The 22500-nt window shown below is 35.6% G+C and overlaps 1 protein-coding gene across 1 annotated transcript in view; it reads left to right on the top strand.

Moving 5' to 3' along the window:
- Nucleotides 1-8146: 8146 nt before the first annotated feature.
- LOC106869493 (serine/threonine-protein kinase MARK2) overlaps nucleotides 8147-22500 on the top strand; it is a 94518-nt gene continuing 80164 nt past the window's right edge. Inside the window, exons 1-2 of the mRNA XM_089360615.1 lie at nucleotides 8147-8293; nucleotides 12314-12469. Coding sequence (XP_089216741.1) covers nucleotides 8147-8293; nucleotides 12314-12469 — 303 coding nt within the window. The remainder of the gene's footprint in view (nucleotides 8294-12313; nucleotides 12470-22500) is intronic.

Genomic DNA, 22500 nt, shown 5'->3' with positions numbered 1-22500 from the left:
GAGGGAACCAGACTGCTGGAGTTCTGTGATGCAACCAATCTTATGGTCTGCAATACCAACTTCAGGAAACCTGCCAGTCACCTAGTCACCTACCGCTCCGGCAGACACTCTAGCCAAATCGACTACATCCTCGCCAGAAATAGGGAAAGAGGGCGGCTTATAAATGCCAAAACCTACCCTGGCGAAGAATGTACCCCACAACATAGATTAGTAGTTAGCGACTTTGGGATCAAGGCAAAATGGGTGCCCAGAATTAGACAGGCTTGGAGAAGAAGGGTGTGGAAGCTTAAAGACCCTGCAAACGGACAGAGACTTAGAGACAAGTTACTTGAAGCATTTAACGAAATAGAAGGGGATATAGCATCATACAACGTGGAAGACAATTGGAGATTTCTGCGGGACAACCTGTTGAAAGCCACCGACCAGATTTGTGGGTGGTGTAATGTCCCCTCCCGACCCAGAGTAACGTGGTGGTGGAACAAGGAGGTAGACAGGGCTATTAGACAAAAGAAACAGGCTTGGAAGGACTGGAAGAACGGTGGTAGCAGGGAATTGTACCAATGTGCCAGAAGGGAGGCTAGGCGACAGGTTTATTTAGCCAGAGGGGAAGCAGATAAGGAAAGATTTGCCAATGTTCTGCGCCGTGAGGACCGAAGACTCGAGGTATTTCGTGTTGCAAGACAGTGTAGGAGAGAGAATAGTGATGTTGTAGGAGAGAAATGTGTTCGCATGGATGATGGTACGCTTGCATTAAATGAGGATGCAAAGAAAGAGGTCTGGAGATGCCACTACGATAGATTGCTTAATAAAGAGAATGAATGGGAGAAAGAGAGCCTGCCGTATGTCGACCCAATAGAGGGACCAGCTATCCGAGTTGATAGTACCAGGGTAGATAAAGCAATTAAGAGTATGAAGACCGGGAAAGCCCCCGGCCCATCAGGAATCACTGCAGAGATGCTCAAAATATCTGGCAGTGTTGGCTATAGCCTAGTCACCCGTATTACGAACCAGGTGATACACGAAGGAGTCATACCCAATGACTGGTGTAGCAGCATCATAGTCAACTGCTACAAAGGTAAAGGGGACGCTTTAGATACAAATAATTACAGAGGCATCAAGCTGTTAGATCAGGTTATGAAAGTTACAGAGAGGGTCATAGCCCAACTAATTAGGGAGCGAATCAATTTAGATGAGATGCAGTTTGGGTTCGTGCCAGGTAAAAGCACTACTGATGCCTTATTTCTAGTGAGACAGTTGCAGGAGAAATACCTAGCTAAGGATAAACCTCTGTACCTGGCTTTCGTTGACATGGAGAAAGCCTTTGACAGGGTCCCCCGATCCCTTATCTGGTGGTCAATGAGGAAACTTGGGATAGAAGAATGGTTAGTGAGAGCTGTGCGAGCCATGTACAGAGATGCTGCCAGTAAGGTGAGGGTTGGAAATGAGTACAGCAATGAATTCCGGGTAGAGGTAGGGGTCCACCAAGGTTCCGTCCTCAGCCCCCTATTATTTACCATAGTCCTCCAGGCAATCACAGAGGAGTTCAAGACAGGTTGCCCCTGGGAGCTCCTCTATGCTGATGACCTTGCCCTAATTGCGGAGTCACTATCAGAACTAGAGGAGAAGTTTCAGGTGTGGAAGCAAGGTCTAGAATTGAAGGGCCTTAGAGTCAACCTAGCTAAAACCAAAATCCTAATAAGTAGGAAGGTAGATAAAACACAAACCCCTTCAGGTAGATAGCCCTGCTCAGTATGTAGAAAAGGAGTAGGTAGTAACTCTCTAAGATGTACCCGGTGCAAGCTATGGACACATAAGAGGTGCAGCAACATCAAAGGCAGGTTAACTAGCAAGTTAGTTTTTGTTTGTGGCAGATGTTCAGGTGCAATAAAGACTGCAAACAAACAGGAAACAACTTCTATCTCATTCCAGGGTGAAAAACTAGAGGTAGTCGATAGCTTCCGCTATCTGGGCGACCAGGTTAGTAGTGGGGGTGGGTGCACTGAAAGTGTAGCTGCTAGAATAAGAATAGCCTGGGCAAAGTTTAGAGAGCTCTTACCCCTGCTGGCGACAAAGGGACTCTCACTCAGAGCAAAAGGCAGACTGTATGACGCATGCGTACGAACAACCATGCTACATGGCAGTGAAACATGGGCTGTAACTGCTGAGGACATACGTAAGCTCGCAAGGAATGAAGCCAGTATGCTCCGTTGGATGTGTAATGTCAATGTGAATACCCGTCAGAGTGTAAGTATCTTGAGAGAAAAGCTGAACATTAGAAGCATCAGTTGTGGTGTGCAAGAGAGACGATTGCGCTGGTATGGACATGTGGTGAGAATGGATGAGGATAGCTGCCTGAAAAAGTGCCACACCCTAACAGTTGAGGGAACCCGTGGAAGAGGTAGGCTCAGGAAGACCTGGGCTGAGGTGGTGAGGCAAGACCTTCGTATATTGGGCCTCACCGAGTCGATGACTACTGACCGAGACCTTTGGAAATGTGCTGTGCGTGAGAAGACCTGGCAAGCCAAGTAAGATCGTTGCCAGTGCCCCTGGACTGGCTCTTGTGCGGGTGGCACATAAGATGCACCATTTTGAGCGTGGCCATTGCCAGTACCGCCTGACTGGCTTCCGTAGGATTTTCGAGCGAGATCGTTGCCAGTGCCCCTGGACTGGCTTGTGCGGGTGGCACATAAAAGACACCATTTCGAGCGTGGCCGTTGCCAGTATAGCCTGACTGGCCTTCGTGCAGGTGACACGTAAAAGCACCTACTACACTCTCTGAGTGGTTGGCGTTAGGAAGGGCATCCAACTGTAGAAACTCTGCCAAAATTAGATTGGAGCCTGGTGTTGCCATCCGGTTTCACCAGTCCTCAGTCAAATCGTCCAACCCATGCTAGCATGGAAAGCAGATGTTAAACGATGATGATGATGATGATGATGATGTGTATATATATGCTGGTCCTGATGGTTTCCCAGCAATCCGCCTCAAACCGTGTAAGCATGCCCTGGCAAAACCCTTCCAGAGCTTTTTTGCAAATGGCAGACTGCCAAGCAAGCTGAAGGAGGGAATAATATGCTCAACCCATAAAACGGGAAGCAGAGCAGAAGCCAAAAACTATAGGCCTATCTCTCTGACTTCACACATCAGCAAAATCATGGAACGGATAGTCAGAGGAGAGCTAATTGCATTCCTTGAAGAAAATAACTTGCTGAGTGATACCCAGCATGGCTTTCGACCAGGTAGGAGCTGCCTGACCCAGCTCTTACAACATTATGACTGGGTGTTGAGGCAGTTAATCAACAACTCAAATGTGGACATAATATACCTTGATTTTGCAAAAGTTTTTGACAAAGTGGATCATGGTATGATATGCCACAAACTGTGTGATCTTGGCATAGCTGGAAAACTTGGAGAGTGGTTACATGACTTTCTGAAAGATAGAGGTCAGGCAGTAGTGGCTAACAGAGCCACCTCTATGAAAACAAAAATAGTGAGCGGTGTTCCACAGGGCACTGTCTTGGGACCAGTGCTTTTTATAGTGGCCCTCTCAGATATGCCCTCAAGTGCCCGGATAGCCACCCTTGCAAGCTACACAGACGATACAAAAGTCTCGCAGAAAATACAGAACCTCAGTGATGTTGCACATCTGCAGCCGGAGTTGGACTCAATATACAGATGGGCTGAGGATAATAATATGCAGTTTAATGCTGAAAAATTCCAAGCTCTGCGCTACCAATGTCCAAAACTGAATATGAAACTTACAGAGTACGCTGGTTCGCAAGGAATTTCAATCCCAGAGCCTAAATCAGTGAGGGACCTGGGTATCGACATGAGTGATGCTACCTCTTTCCAAATGCACATTACCAGGATAGCGACAAAGTGTAGACGACTGGCTGGATGGATCCTGAGAACATTCAGAACGAGAGATAAGGAAACCATGATGGTCCTCTGGAGGACATCCATCGTCAGCCGCCTGGATTATTGCTCACAGCTATGTTCACCCACCAGTGTGAAATTAACAGCGGACCTTGAAGCAATCCAGAGAAGATTCACAAAGAAGATTGTCTCTTTGCAACTGCTCAGCTACTGGGAAAGGCTGAAACAGCGAAGACTCTACTCCCTGGAGAGAAGGCGGGAGAGGTATGCTGTAATATACATCTGGAAGGAATTGTGCTAAATTTTGGCATTGAAAGCTACACCAATGCCAGAATGGGACGACACTGCATAGTGCCAAAGATCCCAGCAATGCCATCGTGCTTCAGGACCAGTTACTGCAACTGTTTGGGTTTCAGGGGCTCACAGCTTTTTAATATTCTCCCAAAGAGCCAGAGGACCCTGCACAAAGTAGATGTAGGAGTTTTTAAATCAAAGCTGGACCTCTTCCTGTCGAGAGTTCCAGATGAACCTACCTCACGGCAAGAGGTGCAAATGAGGGTAGCTACATCAAACTCCATTCTTCACCAAGCGCCAAATATTGGAGGAGGCTCTCCGTAATAACAGTGTAGCAAAACGGCGGTGCATCAGCATGGCCACAGCTCTGAGCTGAAACTATAGAAGAAGAAAAAAATGTATGTGTGAATGTATATGTATCTATATATATATATGTGTGTGTGTGTGTATATATATATATATATATATATATAGGTATATGTATGAATGTATATATATATATATTTATATGTATATATATGTGTATATATATCTATGTACAAATATATGTTTATATATATGCATACACATGTGTATATATATATAAATATATACATACATCTGAATGTATTTAGATGTATATATATATATGTGTGAGAGTATTGTTGTTTGCTTGAAGCATTGTGTATTGTTTGTAAAGAATAAAAAGTTTTGAATGGTACAACAATGCATTATAATACAAAAATTGGACTATATACCTGTTGTAATTTAGTTATGTATAGTCCGATGATATTTCGGAATACAATTCCTTCTTCAGATAATCTTAAATGGAGTCTTTGCTATAAACTGTTTTCCAACGGCTTTTCTTTTGCAGATATGTATGTATATGTAGGTATGTATATATGTGCATGTATATATACAGATGTATTATACATATGTAAATATAGGGTTTGGAGAAAATAATGGAAACACCTAGCATTATAGTATCATAATTTTGAAATATTTGTAAAATAGTCAAAAACTTGTATATTTTTATGTTATTTGATTTATCAGTAGTGTTGCTTAATATGTTCTGATAAAATTGCTGTTTTTTTTTCTGATATCATGAGAAAAATGTAATTAAAATTCATTAAAATGAAAGGTGTATCGGACTTTCAAAGAGGTGAAATAAGAAATGGAGAGCATGCAAAAACGACATACATCAGCCGGCAGACATTCTAATATGTCTATTTATTCAAAAGTATTAGAAAATATTAGAAGAATACATATACATGTAATAGCTGTGTTACATACACATGTACCAATATTACAAAAGATCAGATTGTCAGTAGATTCTAGTTCCTTATGGTCGTTTCTGCCGAGTGGCAATGAAATCCTCCATGCCATCTCCATCTCCTCACTGTTCTGCAGGGATGGGCAGATAAAGTTTGGATGATGAATGTGCCTCAAGGCTTCTTCAGAGAGTCGAAGTGGTTGGGAGGATTAGTACACAAAAGAAACAGTTAACAATAGGTACAGTATGTTAGTCTTTTTGAAAAGGCAGAAAAAGAATTGGAGCAAACTTCTAATTGTTAATTGTTGCTCCATTTCTTTTCTGATCTGTATGTATCCATATATAAATATATGTATATACATACACATACACACATATACATATATACACATGTATATTCATGCATTCATACACACACACACACACACACGACTGCTGCTTCATCTCAATGTTGTACCCGTATACCCAACTCTTGTCACCGGTGATGATCCTCAATATAAAGGATGGGGAATCCGAGGCACACTGATGGAGATCTTGACAGACTTTGTCATGATGTTCTTTCTGCTTATGGCTCAACAGGCGAGGGGCAAACTTGGCAGAGACATGTGGCATGTTTAATACAGATATTAGGATTGCCTGCATGGACCCATATGACAGACCAACAACATCAGCAGTGTCGTTGAATATCCTCTTACAATCCTCATGCACAAACTGATGAATTTTCTCCACATTTCTTGGGATGATGCTTGTGGCAGTTCTTTCAGATTATTCATCCGCTTCCATTGATGTTATTCTGCTTTTGAAGTGCTCATGCCACTAGAAACATTGTGTACGATTCATTGCCTCATTGGCATAAGCTTGCCAAAGCATGCTCAATGTCTCTGTATCAGACTTCCCAAGTTTAATCCTGTACATTACAAAATCACAGACTACAGCATACATGTGATCACAAATTTCACAACTTGTGTAGTAACCCACTGATGTCACTTGGCACACTGCTTCATGAAGGTCACTGCTTGCTCTCACTATGCAAGGAACCATGTGCTGCCATGTTTTGAGAACTGTTTCTGAGAGCTTTGGTGGTGATAGCTGAGACTGATCCACCCAGTAACCTTATTGCTGTGGCCCTGAAAATCAGGGAATTTATCAGATCCGTGGTGCAAATAGAGCAGAAAGTGAATTTATCTGCTCCTATGCATTCGTCTGGCCAGACTTAGAGAAACTGGATACCATTTTTAAAAATGGTGAATCCTCAAGTGAAGACCTGACACAGAGAACGGTTCCAATGTTGAAACCTCGTGTGGAATGCCCAATAAGGAAGGCAACAGCACGTACCATTTGTAAATTTCTTCTAAAAGGTGTGTGCTGGCAAGGAGAGATGTAGACAAACTGCTGTTTTGCACATTGGAAGTTCAGGTCAAATGGAACCCATAGCAAAAAGAACTCTTTACTTAACCAACAGATAAGGTAAAAACATGCCCAGTGGGACTCATATCCCAATACAGCCTGCAGTGAAGACCACTAAAAACAGCTATAGCAAGCACAAAATTGCTTATGTGAGGGATCTTTCTGCATGTAGACAAGCAATATGCATTGTACTTAACCGAAATACATCTGTCTGCAGATGTAAATGATGCAGAGATACACATACCAATGTATGCTGTATTCTGTGCAGACAGAAGAGAAAGAAGTCACAGTAGAGTTGCTTTGTATATCTGTGAAGATGTCACACCACTAATCCTGTTGTGACATTCAAACTCTGTGACACTAATAGTGCATTTAAAGCAACTTGATGTGGTAATATGCATAATATATTGCCCACCTAGTGTCTCAAATCATAAAGGTAGATTTGGGTAAAGCCTTATAATGATAAAAGAAGTACTAACAAAACTAGATCAATGTGTTAATGTACTTCTGATGGGTGACTTCAACTTTCCCAACATCAGAAGGCCAGAAGGTGAATAATCTCTGGAATGTCCTGCAAAGAGCGCAATCAAGCAGAATTTCTGCTTGATCTTATGAAAATGCTGTTCATGGAGCAAACCATAATCTCCCCAACCAGAAATGATAACATATTAGACTTGTTTCACCAACAAAGTAGAACTTATCCACAATGTGAAGTTATCACTGATAATCTTCTCAGACTACAAGATAAAACTGACAGTGTATGGCCCCATACTAATTAATGATGTATTTCATACAGATGGCACCCAAATCCTATTCAGTTTGAACTTCTACAAGGCTGACTGAAGGTCAATTGAAAAACAGATACTCTAGCAAAATTGGCTTAAAGTCTCCTTTTGCAAGATATTGATATGAAACTTAATTCATGTCAATAATGTAAGCCATAGGCATTAAATTTGTCTCAGAAGAGAGCAACTGCATACAAAAACATCATTCTCGAGACAAGAGAGTCCTTATGAGATGGAGAATAAATATTTCTGATCACTTAAATAAACAACTAAATGACAGCGAGAAATCCCTCCTCAAGGAGGTACTTTTAGAGATTGGAAATAAACACAAATCTCTTATAAAAAGGAAAAGGTAGAAAGAGTAACAAGGGCAGTGAAAAGTATAAAAATGAATTCCAAAGCCTTCTACAAATTTGTGAAAGAATCTGCCTCCTTGCACTTGAAGAAGATGGCTTGCTAACTGCAGATTTCAGGAGCGTTAGTGAAGTGCTAAGTAAACAATTCCAAAGTATCTTGACCTCTCCACTGGGAAAAATGCAAATAAGCAAACCTGATGAGATTTTCAACTCTGCTGAGCTACATAGGAAAGAGGCAGCCATGAGTTACATCGACATAAAAAAGAAATCTTGGCTGAAAGTCATTGCAGCCACAGGATTGTCTTTATTCTCAGCTGTCCATGGGGTAGAGGACAGGAGGAGGTGGCAAGACATCGTGATGACCACAGCATCGCATAGTGCGACACCTGACTAGAAGAAGAAGAAAAAAGAAAGATGAAATATCAGCCATTGATGAGATGACCTCAAACTGGTCCAGATGGATTTCTGAGTGTTCTGTCAAAGACATGCAAGAAAGCTCTCATAAAACCACTGCAGATACTTTTTCAGAGTTTCCTTGCATGTGGTAAACTTCTCATATAAAGGAGGAAGCAGAACAGATGCTAAAAATTACAGGTCTATATCTCTGACTTCATGTTATCAAGGTCATGGAACACATTGTCAGAGGGAGGCTGATCATGTTCCTGGAAGAAAATAACTTGCTCACAAACACACAACATAACTTCCATCCAGAGAGGAGCTGCTTCACATAGCTATTACAACATTATGACTGGATACTGAACTGGCAGCTCAACACTCAAATGGGAGAGTAACTGTGTGACTTTAAGGCAGAAGTCTGACAGTTGCAGCTATTGATGCTCTCACTGGGGAGGCATCAATTTGCAGTGGAGGCTCTTAAGGAACTGTACTGGGACCACTACTATATGTGGCAGTTCTTTCAGACATGTTGTTGGTCATAAAGTTAGCTACTTTTACCAGCTGTGCTAATGATACAAAAGTATCACAGGTGATCAAGGACCCTGATGAGATACTAAAGCTGCAAAATGACCTGCATGCAATATAAAAATGGGCCCTATGTAAATAACATGCAGTTCAGTGCTGAGAAGTTTCAAGTATTCCGTGAAAGATATGCAGTGATGTACTTATAGAAGCTCCTGGGAAGTCTAACTTCCAGCTTTAGAATTGAAAGCTATACCAACCACCAAACTGGATTGCAATGATCCTGTCTTCTCTGTCTCAAATAAGGACTCAGTACTGTAACTGCTTGGGTTTCAAGAGTCCACAACTGTTCAATATTCTGTTAATCAGCCACAAAGATTTGTGAAGTGTAAAATGTAAGAAAAGGCCTTCAATAGCTTCAGGATGAATGCAGAACTGAAATCTCTGGAAATGCAAGGTGTCACGGTGCAATCTATCAAAATGTTCAGAGATGCAAGTTCTGGATGCACCAGTAAAAGTTCTAATTGTTGGAAAGGACTTCAAAAAGGAGATACCATCTCTCCTGAGCTCCTCACTGCTTGTCTAGAAATGATCATCAGTGACATTGACTGAACAAGTGGTGTGAACATTAATGACAAGCTACTAACACACTTTCAATTTGCAAGGTTCTCAGACAACTGGTAGACTTGTACAGTTGCTGAGTGCAATCCAAGAGATCTGTAAAGGCCTCCACAACAATGGGAAGCTGATTTAGTTAAGCATTTTGGGACAAGATGGACAGGAGTGATGCAATCAAAAGAGAATTAGAGGTGCATTATATTCACTAAATAGTATACAGACATAATATATGTATATCTGTATCTATCTATATATATATATGTGTGTGTGTGTGTGTGTGTGTATGTATGCACTATTTTTTCTTTATCTTTTACTTATTTTAGCCATTAGACTGCAGCCATGCTGGAGCACTGCCTTGAATAATTTTAGTTCGAATGAATCAACCCCAGTACTTATTATTTTTTTTAAGCCTAGTATTCATTCTATTGGTCTCTTGCCAAGCTGCTAAGTTACAGGGGCATAAACACACCAACACCAATTGTCAAGGAGGTGATGGGGGACAGAGACACACATGTAGTCATGCTCAAAAAGTATCCAACACTATTTTTTCCCATCAAAACTAATATCACACAGGCAAAGTCTTTTGGGTGAGAGGTGGTACCACTCTTCCATGCATGAACATTTTGGCCTGGCTGACTGCATCAGTTCCTGGCTGTTATGCCTAGAGTGTAGGTGTGTGGTGTGCTTTTGTTGGATTTTCAATTTCATGCAAGATGACCAAATGCATTGAGCAGAGATCACAAACCCATGTTATCACCAGTGATGATGGTCTTCATGATGTCTGGGTCATGGCTTGCTCAGTCCAACACGTGCTGAGTTGCTTCTGCTGCTCCACCAGTACCTTGGGGACAAATTTTTCTGGCACTCTCTGTATGCACAAATCCTTCACTAAAATGGAATGTACTGATTTTATATTTATTACCTCTCCATGAGCAATTTTCTGGATTGTTACACAATGGTCTTCCATAACTATTTGCCAAACTTCAATTGGCTTGTAGATGGCCTGCTTCCACTGAAGTGTGGCTGTATTTGAAGCTGTTGTACTACGCCTTGAACTGAGTTTTACCCATGGCATCATTATTAAAGGCCTGCTGAATCTTCTGCATTGTTTGAGCTTGAGTGTCACTAAGATTTTGGCAAAACTTGATACAGTATTTCTGCTTGATTCATTTGTTGAAAAGAAAAATTCAACAAGCATACACTACATGTCTACTGGGACTGATATACACCATGGACTGACATCGTTTACCAGCATGTAAATTTTTACACATGCACAGGATTTTGCCCAAGTGGCATAAGTTTTGGTGGGAAAAAATAAAGTTGGATATGTTTTGAGTGCATCTCATATATATATATATATATATATATATATAGATTGGAGCCTGGTGTTGCCATCCGGTTTCACCAGTCCTCAGTCAAATCGTCCAACCCATGCTAGCATGGAAAGCGGACGTTAAACGATGATGATGATGATGATGATATATAAAACACAAATCTGTCTCTCTCTCTCTCTCTCTCTCTCTCTCTCTCTCTCTCTCTCTCTCTCTCTGTATATATATATATATATATATATATATATATGTATGCAAATCTCATTTGCGAGCCCATGAAAAACAAACCTCCACCAACTATGCCTATATATCTGTGCTCGTCTTTCAATGCCGTGTATGCCATAAGTTCTGCAAATCTAATGGAGGCCTCAAAAGAAATTTTAAGATCAACAAAGATCAGAACTCAACTGCACCTCTTGGTGGTCCAAATCGGATTTGCAATCTATGTGGGTGTCTTTTCTGTACATTGTCTGGTTTAAAAAGACATATCAGATGCGATGATGGATCTAAGGTGTAGGTACAAGAGGTGATCAAACTCTGCATAAGGAGTAGACAACTACCATGTGTGTGTGTGTGCATATGTATGTATGTATATATATATATATATATATATATATATATATATATATATATCTGAATGTGATGTTTCTTAACTTTGTCCTTGTCTTCAAAAATACTAGCTTTTGAAATACTGCATTATGATAATCATGATGTGTATTGCCATGATTAATTTTTGAGTGAAGGAAAGTACATGTACCATTCAGTATATCCTTGAGTGGAAATTATGTATGTGTGAAATGTGAGAGCATCTACTGTGTGATTAAGAGTATGGAAAAGTGTGTGTGTGAAAATTTGCATGTTTTAACATTCATGTGCCTGAAAAATAGAGCATACCTAAAAGAGTAGTGTGTGTGTGTTATTTTTTGATTTTCTTTTACACGACTTAGGAGAAAGAAGGGCTATGCTGTTTAAAAACTGAATCTGGTATGATGAAGTTATTCTCAGTATAAAAACCTACCAAAAATGCTTGCATATGTATTACATACAATACATGCATACACACACGCACACACACACACATTCTTTCATATGTTGAAGTGTATGAATGCAGTGTACAATTATATTTTTTTCTTGTAATTTCCATCTCATTAGAAGGAAGAAAACAAAAACCTAATGCCATTTTGTCAGCGACTTTCAAGAAGAAGGGGAGATAATTTGAAAATATTAAGAATAGATTTCTTGAGTTAATTTACTTGCAAGGTAAAGGATAGTCTGATCTTTGTAGACATCCTTACTGTGGGGGTGGGGAACTTAATGACGTCTCGACTTTTAATGAAATTAGAAAAATCATCATTGTCATTCGGTCAAATCTTCATTTGTTCTTTCCGTTTTTATTTTGCTATATAGATGTTTATGTATTTGTTGTTATTATTTGTGTCACTTTTTCTAATAATACTTCTTTACTCATTTCCAAACAGAGTACCGATGACAACGCCAACCCTCGGATATCCTCCAGAAGTCGAACTTCGGATGAGCTTCCTCCACACATTGGCAAGTACCGCCTGATGAAAACTATTGGCAAGGGAAACTTTGCTAAAGTAAAGCTTGCCAAGCATATGCCAACAGGAAGGGAGGTGAGACTAGATTCAGTTTCATTTTCAGTTTCATCAAATATCAGTCTTATATATATATATATATATATATGCAATTCTAGACTAAAACTTAAAAGCGTAACTTTATATATATATGTATATGCTTGTGTATGTGTGTGTGAGTATATATATATATATATATATATATACATACACATACATACCATATTTTAATGTGTATAAGAAACCCTTGTGTATAAATAACCCCCTCATTATTGGAGCTTAAAATTTAGAAAAAAAGCTTTTGTAAGGCATTATAATACTATCCATGTATAAGAATCTTTCATATTTCTTTAATCTAATCTTTGACATGTTATATACGTTAAAATATGGTATGTGTATGTATATTTATATTTATATATTTATATATTTGATCCTTTATATTGAACACTCAATATTTCATCTACATTCAATACTTTCTTTCATGGTGCCATCCATTTTTATTTTATTTTATTTTATATTGTATATTGTATATCATATTATATATTGTATATTCCATATTCTATACCCCACATTAGTTCTGCAGGAATATAAATAAAACATAAAAAACAGACAGTGTTGGAACTCTTTTAAGCAAAATAATATATTCCTCTATACACAATCATACAAAAAAATCCACCTTTTTTGTATTATATGTACACACACACACACACATATGTATATAATAATAATATTAGGGATAAATATCTCAAATTACAGGTAAAAGCTCAATTAAGTTTCACAGTATTAAATATATATATATATAGTTTTAGGGAAAAGAACCAAGGTTCATGAACTCATCAATGAAAATCCAGTCACATATAGAAAAATTAATAAGTAAAAGCACAATAAATAAGTATAATATAATACAAAGTAAATATCATAAGATAAAAATAATAAAACGACTACATGTGTTTCATAACCAATTTTCAAATAGAAAGAAAATTTAAATCGATTAAAATCGATTAAAACTATCGAAAATCAATTCTATTCAAAAATATAGCTAATCTTCAGGTCAAAATACACCAATAATAATAATAATAGAAGAATGTATATATCAACCAATAATAAATAACAAATGAATGTATATAAAATACTTATATTAAGATAGAAAAATATTATTAAAAATATCAAAATTATAAACATTCCATAATCAGCCCTACGTCCATCATAATATAAGCTAACAGGAATATTATATGCAAAAATCAACTTAACAAATTTTTCGTTTAAAATACAATTTGAATGAAGTTTTAGGTTAAAATAATAAACATAGAATTAGTACATATCTAAACGATACAATAGTTTAAGCTAGAAGATTTTAAACTAAAATCGTTTATTTAAAAGAAGTCTAGTAAAAATATTGCGTAAATAAAAGGAATAGAAATAGAAATATGAATGAAATATTATTATTTGGGACTACACTTCTGCGAAAGATGCTTTAAAAACTTAATTCAAAACTTTAAAACTGTCATATTTCTTATTATATATTTATACTTATACATATTTACATATATTTATATACATGTATGTATATATGTATATTTATGCATACATATATATTTATATATATCTTTATAATTTTCGATTAGATAAGTATTACATTTATTTTTAATAATATTGTTTAACATTTTTCTATCTTGATATAATAAGTATTTTTATGTAAATTCATTTGTTATTTATTGTTGGTTGATATATATACATTCATTTTATTATTATTGTTGTATTTTGACCTGAAGATTAGCTATATTTTTGAATAGAATTGATTTTCAATCGATTTAATTAATTTGATTATATTTTATTTTCTATTTGAAAATTTGGTTATGAAGTACATGTCGTTTTATTATTTTATGATTATTACTTTGTATTATATTATAGTTCTTTTTAGTGTAGTCACTTATTAAATTTTTCTATATGCGACTGGATTTTCATGGATGAGTTTGTGAACTTCGGTTCTTTTCTCTAAATTATATATATATATATATATATGTGTGTATATATATATATATATATATATATATATATATATATAAATAATAATAAAAGAGTTATGACGCAAAAACGTATATATTCAAATGAACATATTTATCTTCTTCAATATATATTTCAGTATAAAGAATTCATTAAGAGAATTAATAAATCAAAATTTCTTTACACATCTTCAGGAATAAATATAACATCAGAAAAAATACATTCGGTTTAAAAACACAAACTGTTCATATATGTATATATAAGTATATATATATGTATGCATATATATGTATGTATATATATATGTATATATAATGTAGGTATGTATGTATATGTATGTATGTATATATATGTATGTATATATATGTGTATGTATGTATATATGTGTATGTATATATATGTATGTATATATATATATGTGTATGTGTATATATATGTATGGCGTTAGGAAGGGCATCCAGCTGTAGAAACTCTGCCAAATCAGACTGGAGCCTGGTGTTGCCATCCGGTTTCACCAGTCCTCAGTCAAATCGTCCAACCCATGCTAGCATGGAAAGCGGACGTTAAACGATGATGATGATGATGATGTATATATATATATGTGTATGTATATATATATGTATATATATGTACATATATTTGTATACATATATGTATATATATATATGTGTATATATATGTATATATGTATGTATATATATGTATATATATATATGTGTATGTATGTATATATATATGTGTATATATGTATGTATATATATGTATATATGTGTAAGTATATATATATATGTATATATATATATATGTATATATGTATGTATATATCTCTTTTACTAGTTTCAGTCATTTGACTGCGGCCATGCTGGAGCACCGCCTTTAGTCGAGCAAATCGACCCCAGAACTTATTTTTTGTAAACCTAGTACTTATTCTATCGGTCTCTTTGTGCTGAACCGCTAAGTAACGGGGACGTAAACACACCAGCGACTGTTGTCAAGCGATGGTGTGGGGACAAACACAGACACACAAACACATACATATATATATATACATACATACGACGGGCTTCTTTCAGTTTCCGTCTACCAAATCCACTCACAAGGCTTTGGTCGGCCCGAGACTATAGTAGAAGACACTTGCCCAAGGTGCCACGCAGTGGGAATGAACCCGGAACCATGTGGTTGGTAAGCAAGCTACTTACCACACAGTGTATATATGTATGTATATATGTTTATATATGTGTATATATGTATGTATATATGTTTATATATGTGTATATATGTATGTATATGTATGTATATGTATGTATATATGTGTATATATGTATGTATATATATATGTATATATATGTGTATATATGTATATATATATATCTATATATATATATATATATATATATATATATATATATACATGTATGTATATCTATATATGTGTATGTATATGTGTGTATATGTGTATGTATATATGTGTTATTTCTTTACTACCCACATGGGTCTAGACATGTATATGTATATATGTGTATGTATATATATATATATGTGTATATATATATGTATGTATATATATGTGTATATACATATGTGTATATATATGTATGTATGTATATGTATATATATTTATGTATGCATATATGTATATATGTGTGTATATGTATATATATGTATGTATATATATGTATGTATATATATGTATGTATATATATGTATGTATATATATATATATGTATATATATATATATATATATGTATGTATATATATATGTATGTATATATATATGTATGTATATATATATGTATGTATATATATATGTATGTATATATATATGTATGTATATATATATGTATGTATATATATATGTATGTATATATATATGTATGTATATATATATGTATGTATATATATATGTATGTATATATATATGTATGTATATATATATGTATGTATATATATATGTATGTATATATATATGTATGTATATATATATATGTATGTATATATATATGTGTATGTATATATATATGTATGTATATATATATGTATGCGTATATATATGTATGTATATATATATATATATATATATGTATGTATATATATATGTATGTATATATATATGTATATATATATGTATGTATATATATATGTATATATATATGTATGTATATATATATGTATGCGTATATATATGTATGTGTATGTATATATATGTATATATATATGTACGTATGTATATATATATATATATATGTACGTATACGTATATATATATATATATATATATACATATATATATATATATATGTACGTATGTATATATATATATATATATATATATATATGTACGTATGTATATGTATATGCATGTATATATATATATCTATATATGTATATATATATGTATATGCATGTGTATATATATATATAACCTCGTGGGCATCGGTACCATTTTCCTCTTTCTCCGTTCTTCCATTCTCCGAACTTTCCATCTTTCCGACGAAGGGCTACGCCCGAAACGTCATACACTCTCTCTTTCCTTTCCTGAGCGTCCAATAATACTATCCATATCACGTCCTCACTTTGTTGTTTTTTTGTTATTGTTTTTTTGAACTATATATATATATATATATATATATATATATATATATATATATATATATATATATATGTATGTTTGTGTGTGTGTGTGTATGACACGCACAAATGCTCGCAAGAAGGAGAACATACATCTAAATACACTACGGCTATCGTTCCGATACATCTCCCTCGTAGGATGATGAAAAAAGTGTGAGGAGAAAATGAAGAGCGGTAGAGGTTGAGTATAACGAAATATGAAGAGATGGAGGAAACAGCGAGAAACTGAATGAAGTTAGAGGATGTTTGAGTGTGCGTTCTTATTCCCAAGAATGAGAACAGATGTGCAGTTATGCGTATGCTTGCTAGTAAGAAGGAGCTTGCTGCAAGTGTGCGAAATATTTATACGTATGTGTATCGGGCATATATTCCACATATTAATTTTTCCGTCTGCTTAACCCTTAATTAAACGTAGTTTTCTTGAAATTTTCGAGTGACAATTACAATGTTTTCTCTTCTTTCGATCGTGAGTGAGAGCGAGCTTAGTGTTGCAGTCGTTTTGCTAATTCAAACTACATTCTGTATCTAGGTTGGCCTTACGAACTATATCACTAATAGACACACAGATATTATCTAAATATATTTATCCCTTCCCGTACCCTTCTCTTTCTTTTCTCTCTCTCTTACTCTCTTTACCAGTCACTGTTTTACTCGCTTCTGATTAGATTATATAATATTAACTAATTGGTTGTATATTATCATACACATGTGCATTCTCATTTCATATCGCTTTAAAAGTCTTAGCGCCGAAATTCACGAACAAAGCTTTATTTATCTGTATTAGGTAACTGAAAACTGGTAATTTTTCATGTCGTTCTCTCTGACTAATGTTATAGTTTGATAAGATGTATATGGTGGATGTATGTCTGTGCGGTTAGCTAAGGTTGCGAGTTAATGATTTTGTGAAACGAATAGAGGAGGAAGGAGAGAAAATCAGCTGTATGTGAATGGCCATTTTGGTGTCTCGCTTGGTTGATGTGTGTGTGTACTCACATTGCAGTTTTAGTCCTACTCCGTTTACAGTCAAGTCGTTTTGTGTCGAGTGCTGTAGCATTTTATTACAGTAACTGCTTATATCGGCATTTTTGCCAAGTAACGATGTAGTGGGATTACTCGGAGCTGATTTCGTGTGCCTCGTATGCTGTTTCTCGTTTATACAAATACATTTTATGTGCTAGATTTCTTATGAAAATGTTTTTATTCTGCTTAGGGGAGAAGCTTGGGAGATTTTTTCGACAAAAGCAATAAAATATATAGATCGGCAACTTTCATCTGTTAGAAAGAGTTGGGGTTGTGTGGCGTTCATGCTTTCTATATAAAAAAAAATTAGGTACTGATTGGTTACCGGACCAGTTGAGTTTATATAAACTTCTTTCTCTGGTTCATATGCGATAGACATCTCTGATTTTTATTATTATTATTATTATTATTATTATACGAAAGAAAACTAGGTTCAGTGCACGAATTGATTTATTTGCAACTATTACATTTTATTGTGACTTGAATATTGCTCTATATATGTATCGTACTTAGCTTTTAAGAGGCTTATCTCCGCCCTTTTAATAACGTTCATATAAAGCAAAACTGCTTGGCGAATTTTCCTTTTTATAACGATTTCGCAAAACAATCATTACGGTAATAATACTTTTATGTACACATGAAAGGTCAAATTTAACGGCACTGTTGAGGAGTTCATGCTTTTCTAGAATCATTGCCAAACACAAGTGGGTCAATATTTTCTTGCAAAAGGCTAGTAAAGTTTAAGGGAATGACTTATCAATTCGGTCAATTCCTGTACTAGGACTTATCATCGACCCTGAAGTATGAAAGGTAAAGTCGAACAAAGTCGAAACCTAAAGGGCCGTACCTAAATTATACTGAATGACATTTTGTCCGTCAACTTGGAAGTAGGAATTGCTCGACTAAATCAACACTAGTACATGGCCGAAGAAAAATAATGAAGCCTCAAGTGTGACTATTGTGCCGATCTTGATAATAATTGTTTCTAATATAGGTACAAAACCAGCAGTTTTGAGAGGAGGGCGTTAGTCAATATCATTGATCTCAGTACATGACTAGTACTTCATTTTATCATTCGAAAGGAAGAAAGTTGATTCAAGAAGGATTTGAACACGGAACATTAAAAAAAAAAAAAAAAAAAAAAAAAAACTAGAACAAATACCGCATGGCATTTTCCCGATATTAACGTTTCAGCTAGCTTACCACTTTAGTAATAACTTTGTAATTTAAGCTTGCAACTTGGAAGTAGGAATTGCTCGACTAAATCAACACTAGTACATGGCCGAAGAAAAATAATGAAGCCTCAAGTGTGACTATTCCTTTCACATATTTTTCTGAAAGTCTGATGCGAGCGAGCTTCTCTACATAACCAATTGACATGCTAAGGATAGTCAAATCTTCCTCAAATCACACACTATTATCTTAATGTAAGAGCATAGTGGATAATGTATTCTCAGATATATATAGGTTATGTATATGAAAAAAACAGTGACGAGGGTCGTGTCCGGAGTGCTTTTAACTACAAGTCTTCCCGATCATGCCTGACCTGCGGCTAAAACAGCATACTTTTCGAGCAATAAAAAGTAATTTTTCTTACATAAGTCGCTATGCAATATGTATGGGAATTGATTCCGGCTGAGAGTCAAAACAGGTTTGCCGAGAATTCATCGCCATATTTTATATTAGTACGTGTGTAGCTAAATTATACAAAAGTATAAAAACAATAGGCAATTCTAGAGTTGGGGGTAGGGTGTGATGTATATTCGTGACCCTGACTCTCATACCGAACTCAACGTATAAAATAAATGATTGTAATATATATATATATATATATATATATATATATATATATATATATATATATATATATATATATATATGTGTGTGTGTGTGTGTGTGTGTGTGTGTGTATGTATATATATATATATATATATATATATATATATATATATATCGGCATAACTACAGATTCCTGCCCCCGACTTTGGATGATCATAACTTTCAGAAAAATGGATATTTTTTAATGAAATTTTCTATGAATATGTGTTATATCATGTAGATTACGAATATATAAAACTTTTTTGGGGAAATGTTTTAGGAGGGGTGGGTGGGAAATTTCGGAAAATTCACCGGCGTCCACTTCAATTCGTCTTAACTTTCAAGAAAATAGATATTTTTAATGAAATTTTCTACACATATACCTTGGACTATGTAGATTCCGAGATCATAGGAGTTTTGGGGGAAAACAATTGGGGGTTATTTTTGAGGACCGTTCCCCACTCGGGGTGGGGGGTGGGGTTCGGAACAAGTTGTCCATATGTGTTTCATTTTCTCCGTTTTGTGCGTTTGTGCATCCGTAGATTTCCACTTGAGCAGCAGGCAATGAAGCTGTTACCGGAAAACTCGTTGTGCAAAAAATACTAGCTAAAGGTCTAAAAGTTTCTAACAGAGAGACATTGATTAGAATAATTCCCTGTTCGAACTTTTTTAATTACATATATATATATATTGAGGACATACGTAAGCTCGCAAGGAATGAAGCCAGTATGCTCCGTTGGATGTGTAATGTCAATGTGAATACCCGTCAGAGTGTAAGTATCTTGAGAGAAAAGCTGAACATTAGAAGCATCAGTTGTGGCGTGCAAGAGAGACGATTGCGCTGGTATGGACATGTGGTGAGAATGGAGGAGGATAGCTGCGTGAAAAAGTGCCACACCCTAACAGTTGAGGGAACCCGTGGAAGAGGTAGGCCCAGGAAGACCTGGGCTGAGGTGGTGAGGCAAGACCTTCGTACATTGGGCCTCACCGAGGCGATGACTACGGACCGAGACCTTTGGAAATGGGCTGTGCGTGAGAAGACCCGGCAAGCCAAGTAAGATCGTTGCCAGTGCCCCTGGACTGGTTCTTGTGCGGGTGGCACATGAGATGCACCATTTTGAGCGTGGCCGTTGCCAGTACCGCCTGACTGGCTCCTGTAGGATTTTCGAGTGAGATCGTTGCCAGTGCCCCTGGACTGGCTTGTGCGGGTGGCACATAAAAGACACCATTTCGAGCGTGGCCGTTTTCGTGCGGGTGACACGTAAAAGCACCCACTACACTCTCTGAGTGGTTGGCGTTAGGAAGGGCATCCAGCTGTAGAAACTCTGCCAAATCAGACTGGAGCCTGGTGTTGCCATCCGGTTTCACCAGTCCTCAGTCAAATCGTCCAACCCATGCTAGCATGGAAAGCGGACGTTAAACGATGATGATGATGATGATGATATATATATGTGTGTGTGTGTGAGTCAGAGCACTAGAAATATATGGATGCACAAAACGGAGAAAATGAAACAAATATGGACGACTTGTTCGAAACAGCCTCGATTGGGGAACGCTCTTGAAAAGTAACCCCCAATTGTTTTCCGCCAAAGTTCCTATGATCTCGAAATCTACACAGTCCGAGGTATATTCGTAGAAAATTTCATTAAAAAATCTCTATTCTCTTTAAAATTAAGACGAATTAAAGTGGACGCCGGTGAATTTTCCGAAATTTCACACTGCACCACCTCCTAAAAAATTTTCCCTCAAAAGTTTTCTATATTCGTAATCTACATGATATAACACATACTCATTGAAAATTTCTTTAAAAAAATCCATTTTTCTGAAAGTTATGATCAACCAAAGTCGGGGGTGGGGCAGGAATCTGTAGTTATGCCTATATGTGTGTATATATATCTGTATATATATATGTGCATATATCACTATATGTATATATATATGTGCATATATCACTATATGTATATATATATGTGCATATATCACTATATGTATATATATGTACGTATATATGTACATATATGTATGTATGTTTATATGTATATATATCTATGTATGTTTATATGTATATATATGTATGTATGTTTATATGTATATATATGTATGTATGTTTATGTATATGTATGTATGTGTGTGTATATATGTATATATATGTATATGTATATATATGTGTATGTGTGTGTATATATATATATATGTGTGTGTGTGTGTGTATATATATATATATGTGTATATGTATATGTGTGTATGTGTATATATATGTATATTTATGTATTTATGTGTACATATATATATGTATATATGTGGACATATGTGTATATATGCGCATATATGTGTATATATATGTATATATATGTATGTGTGTATATATATATATATATATATATATATATATACACACATATATGTATAGATGTGTATATATATATATATATATACATACATAAAAATATATATATATATATACATACATAAAAATATACATATATATATATACATAAAAATATACATATATATATATATATATATATATATACATAAAAATATACATATATATATATATATATATATATATATATATATATATATATATATATATATG

This window comes from Octopus bimaculoides, chromosome 11 (genome assembly GCF_046866305.1).
Source record: "Octopus bimaculoides isolate indiv1 chromosome 11, ASM4686630v1, whole genome shotgun sequence".
NCBI lineage: Eukaryota > Metazoa > Mollusca > Cephalopoda > Octopoda > Octopodidae > Octopus > Octopus bimaculoides.
Note: the sequence above shows the minus strand (reverse complement) of the source record. Positions and strands in the feature narration are given on the sequence as shown.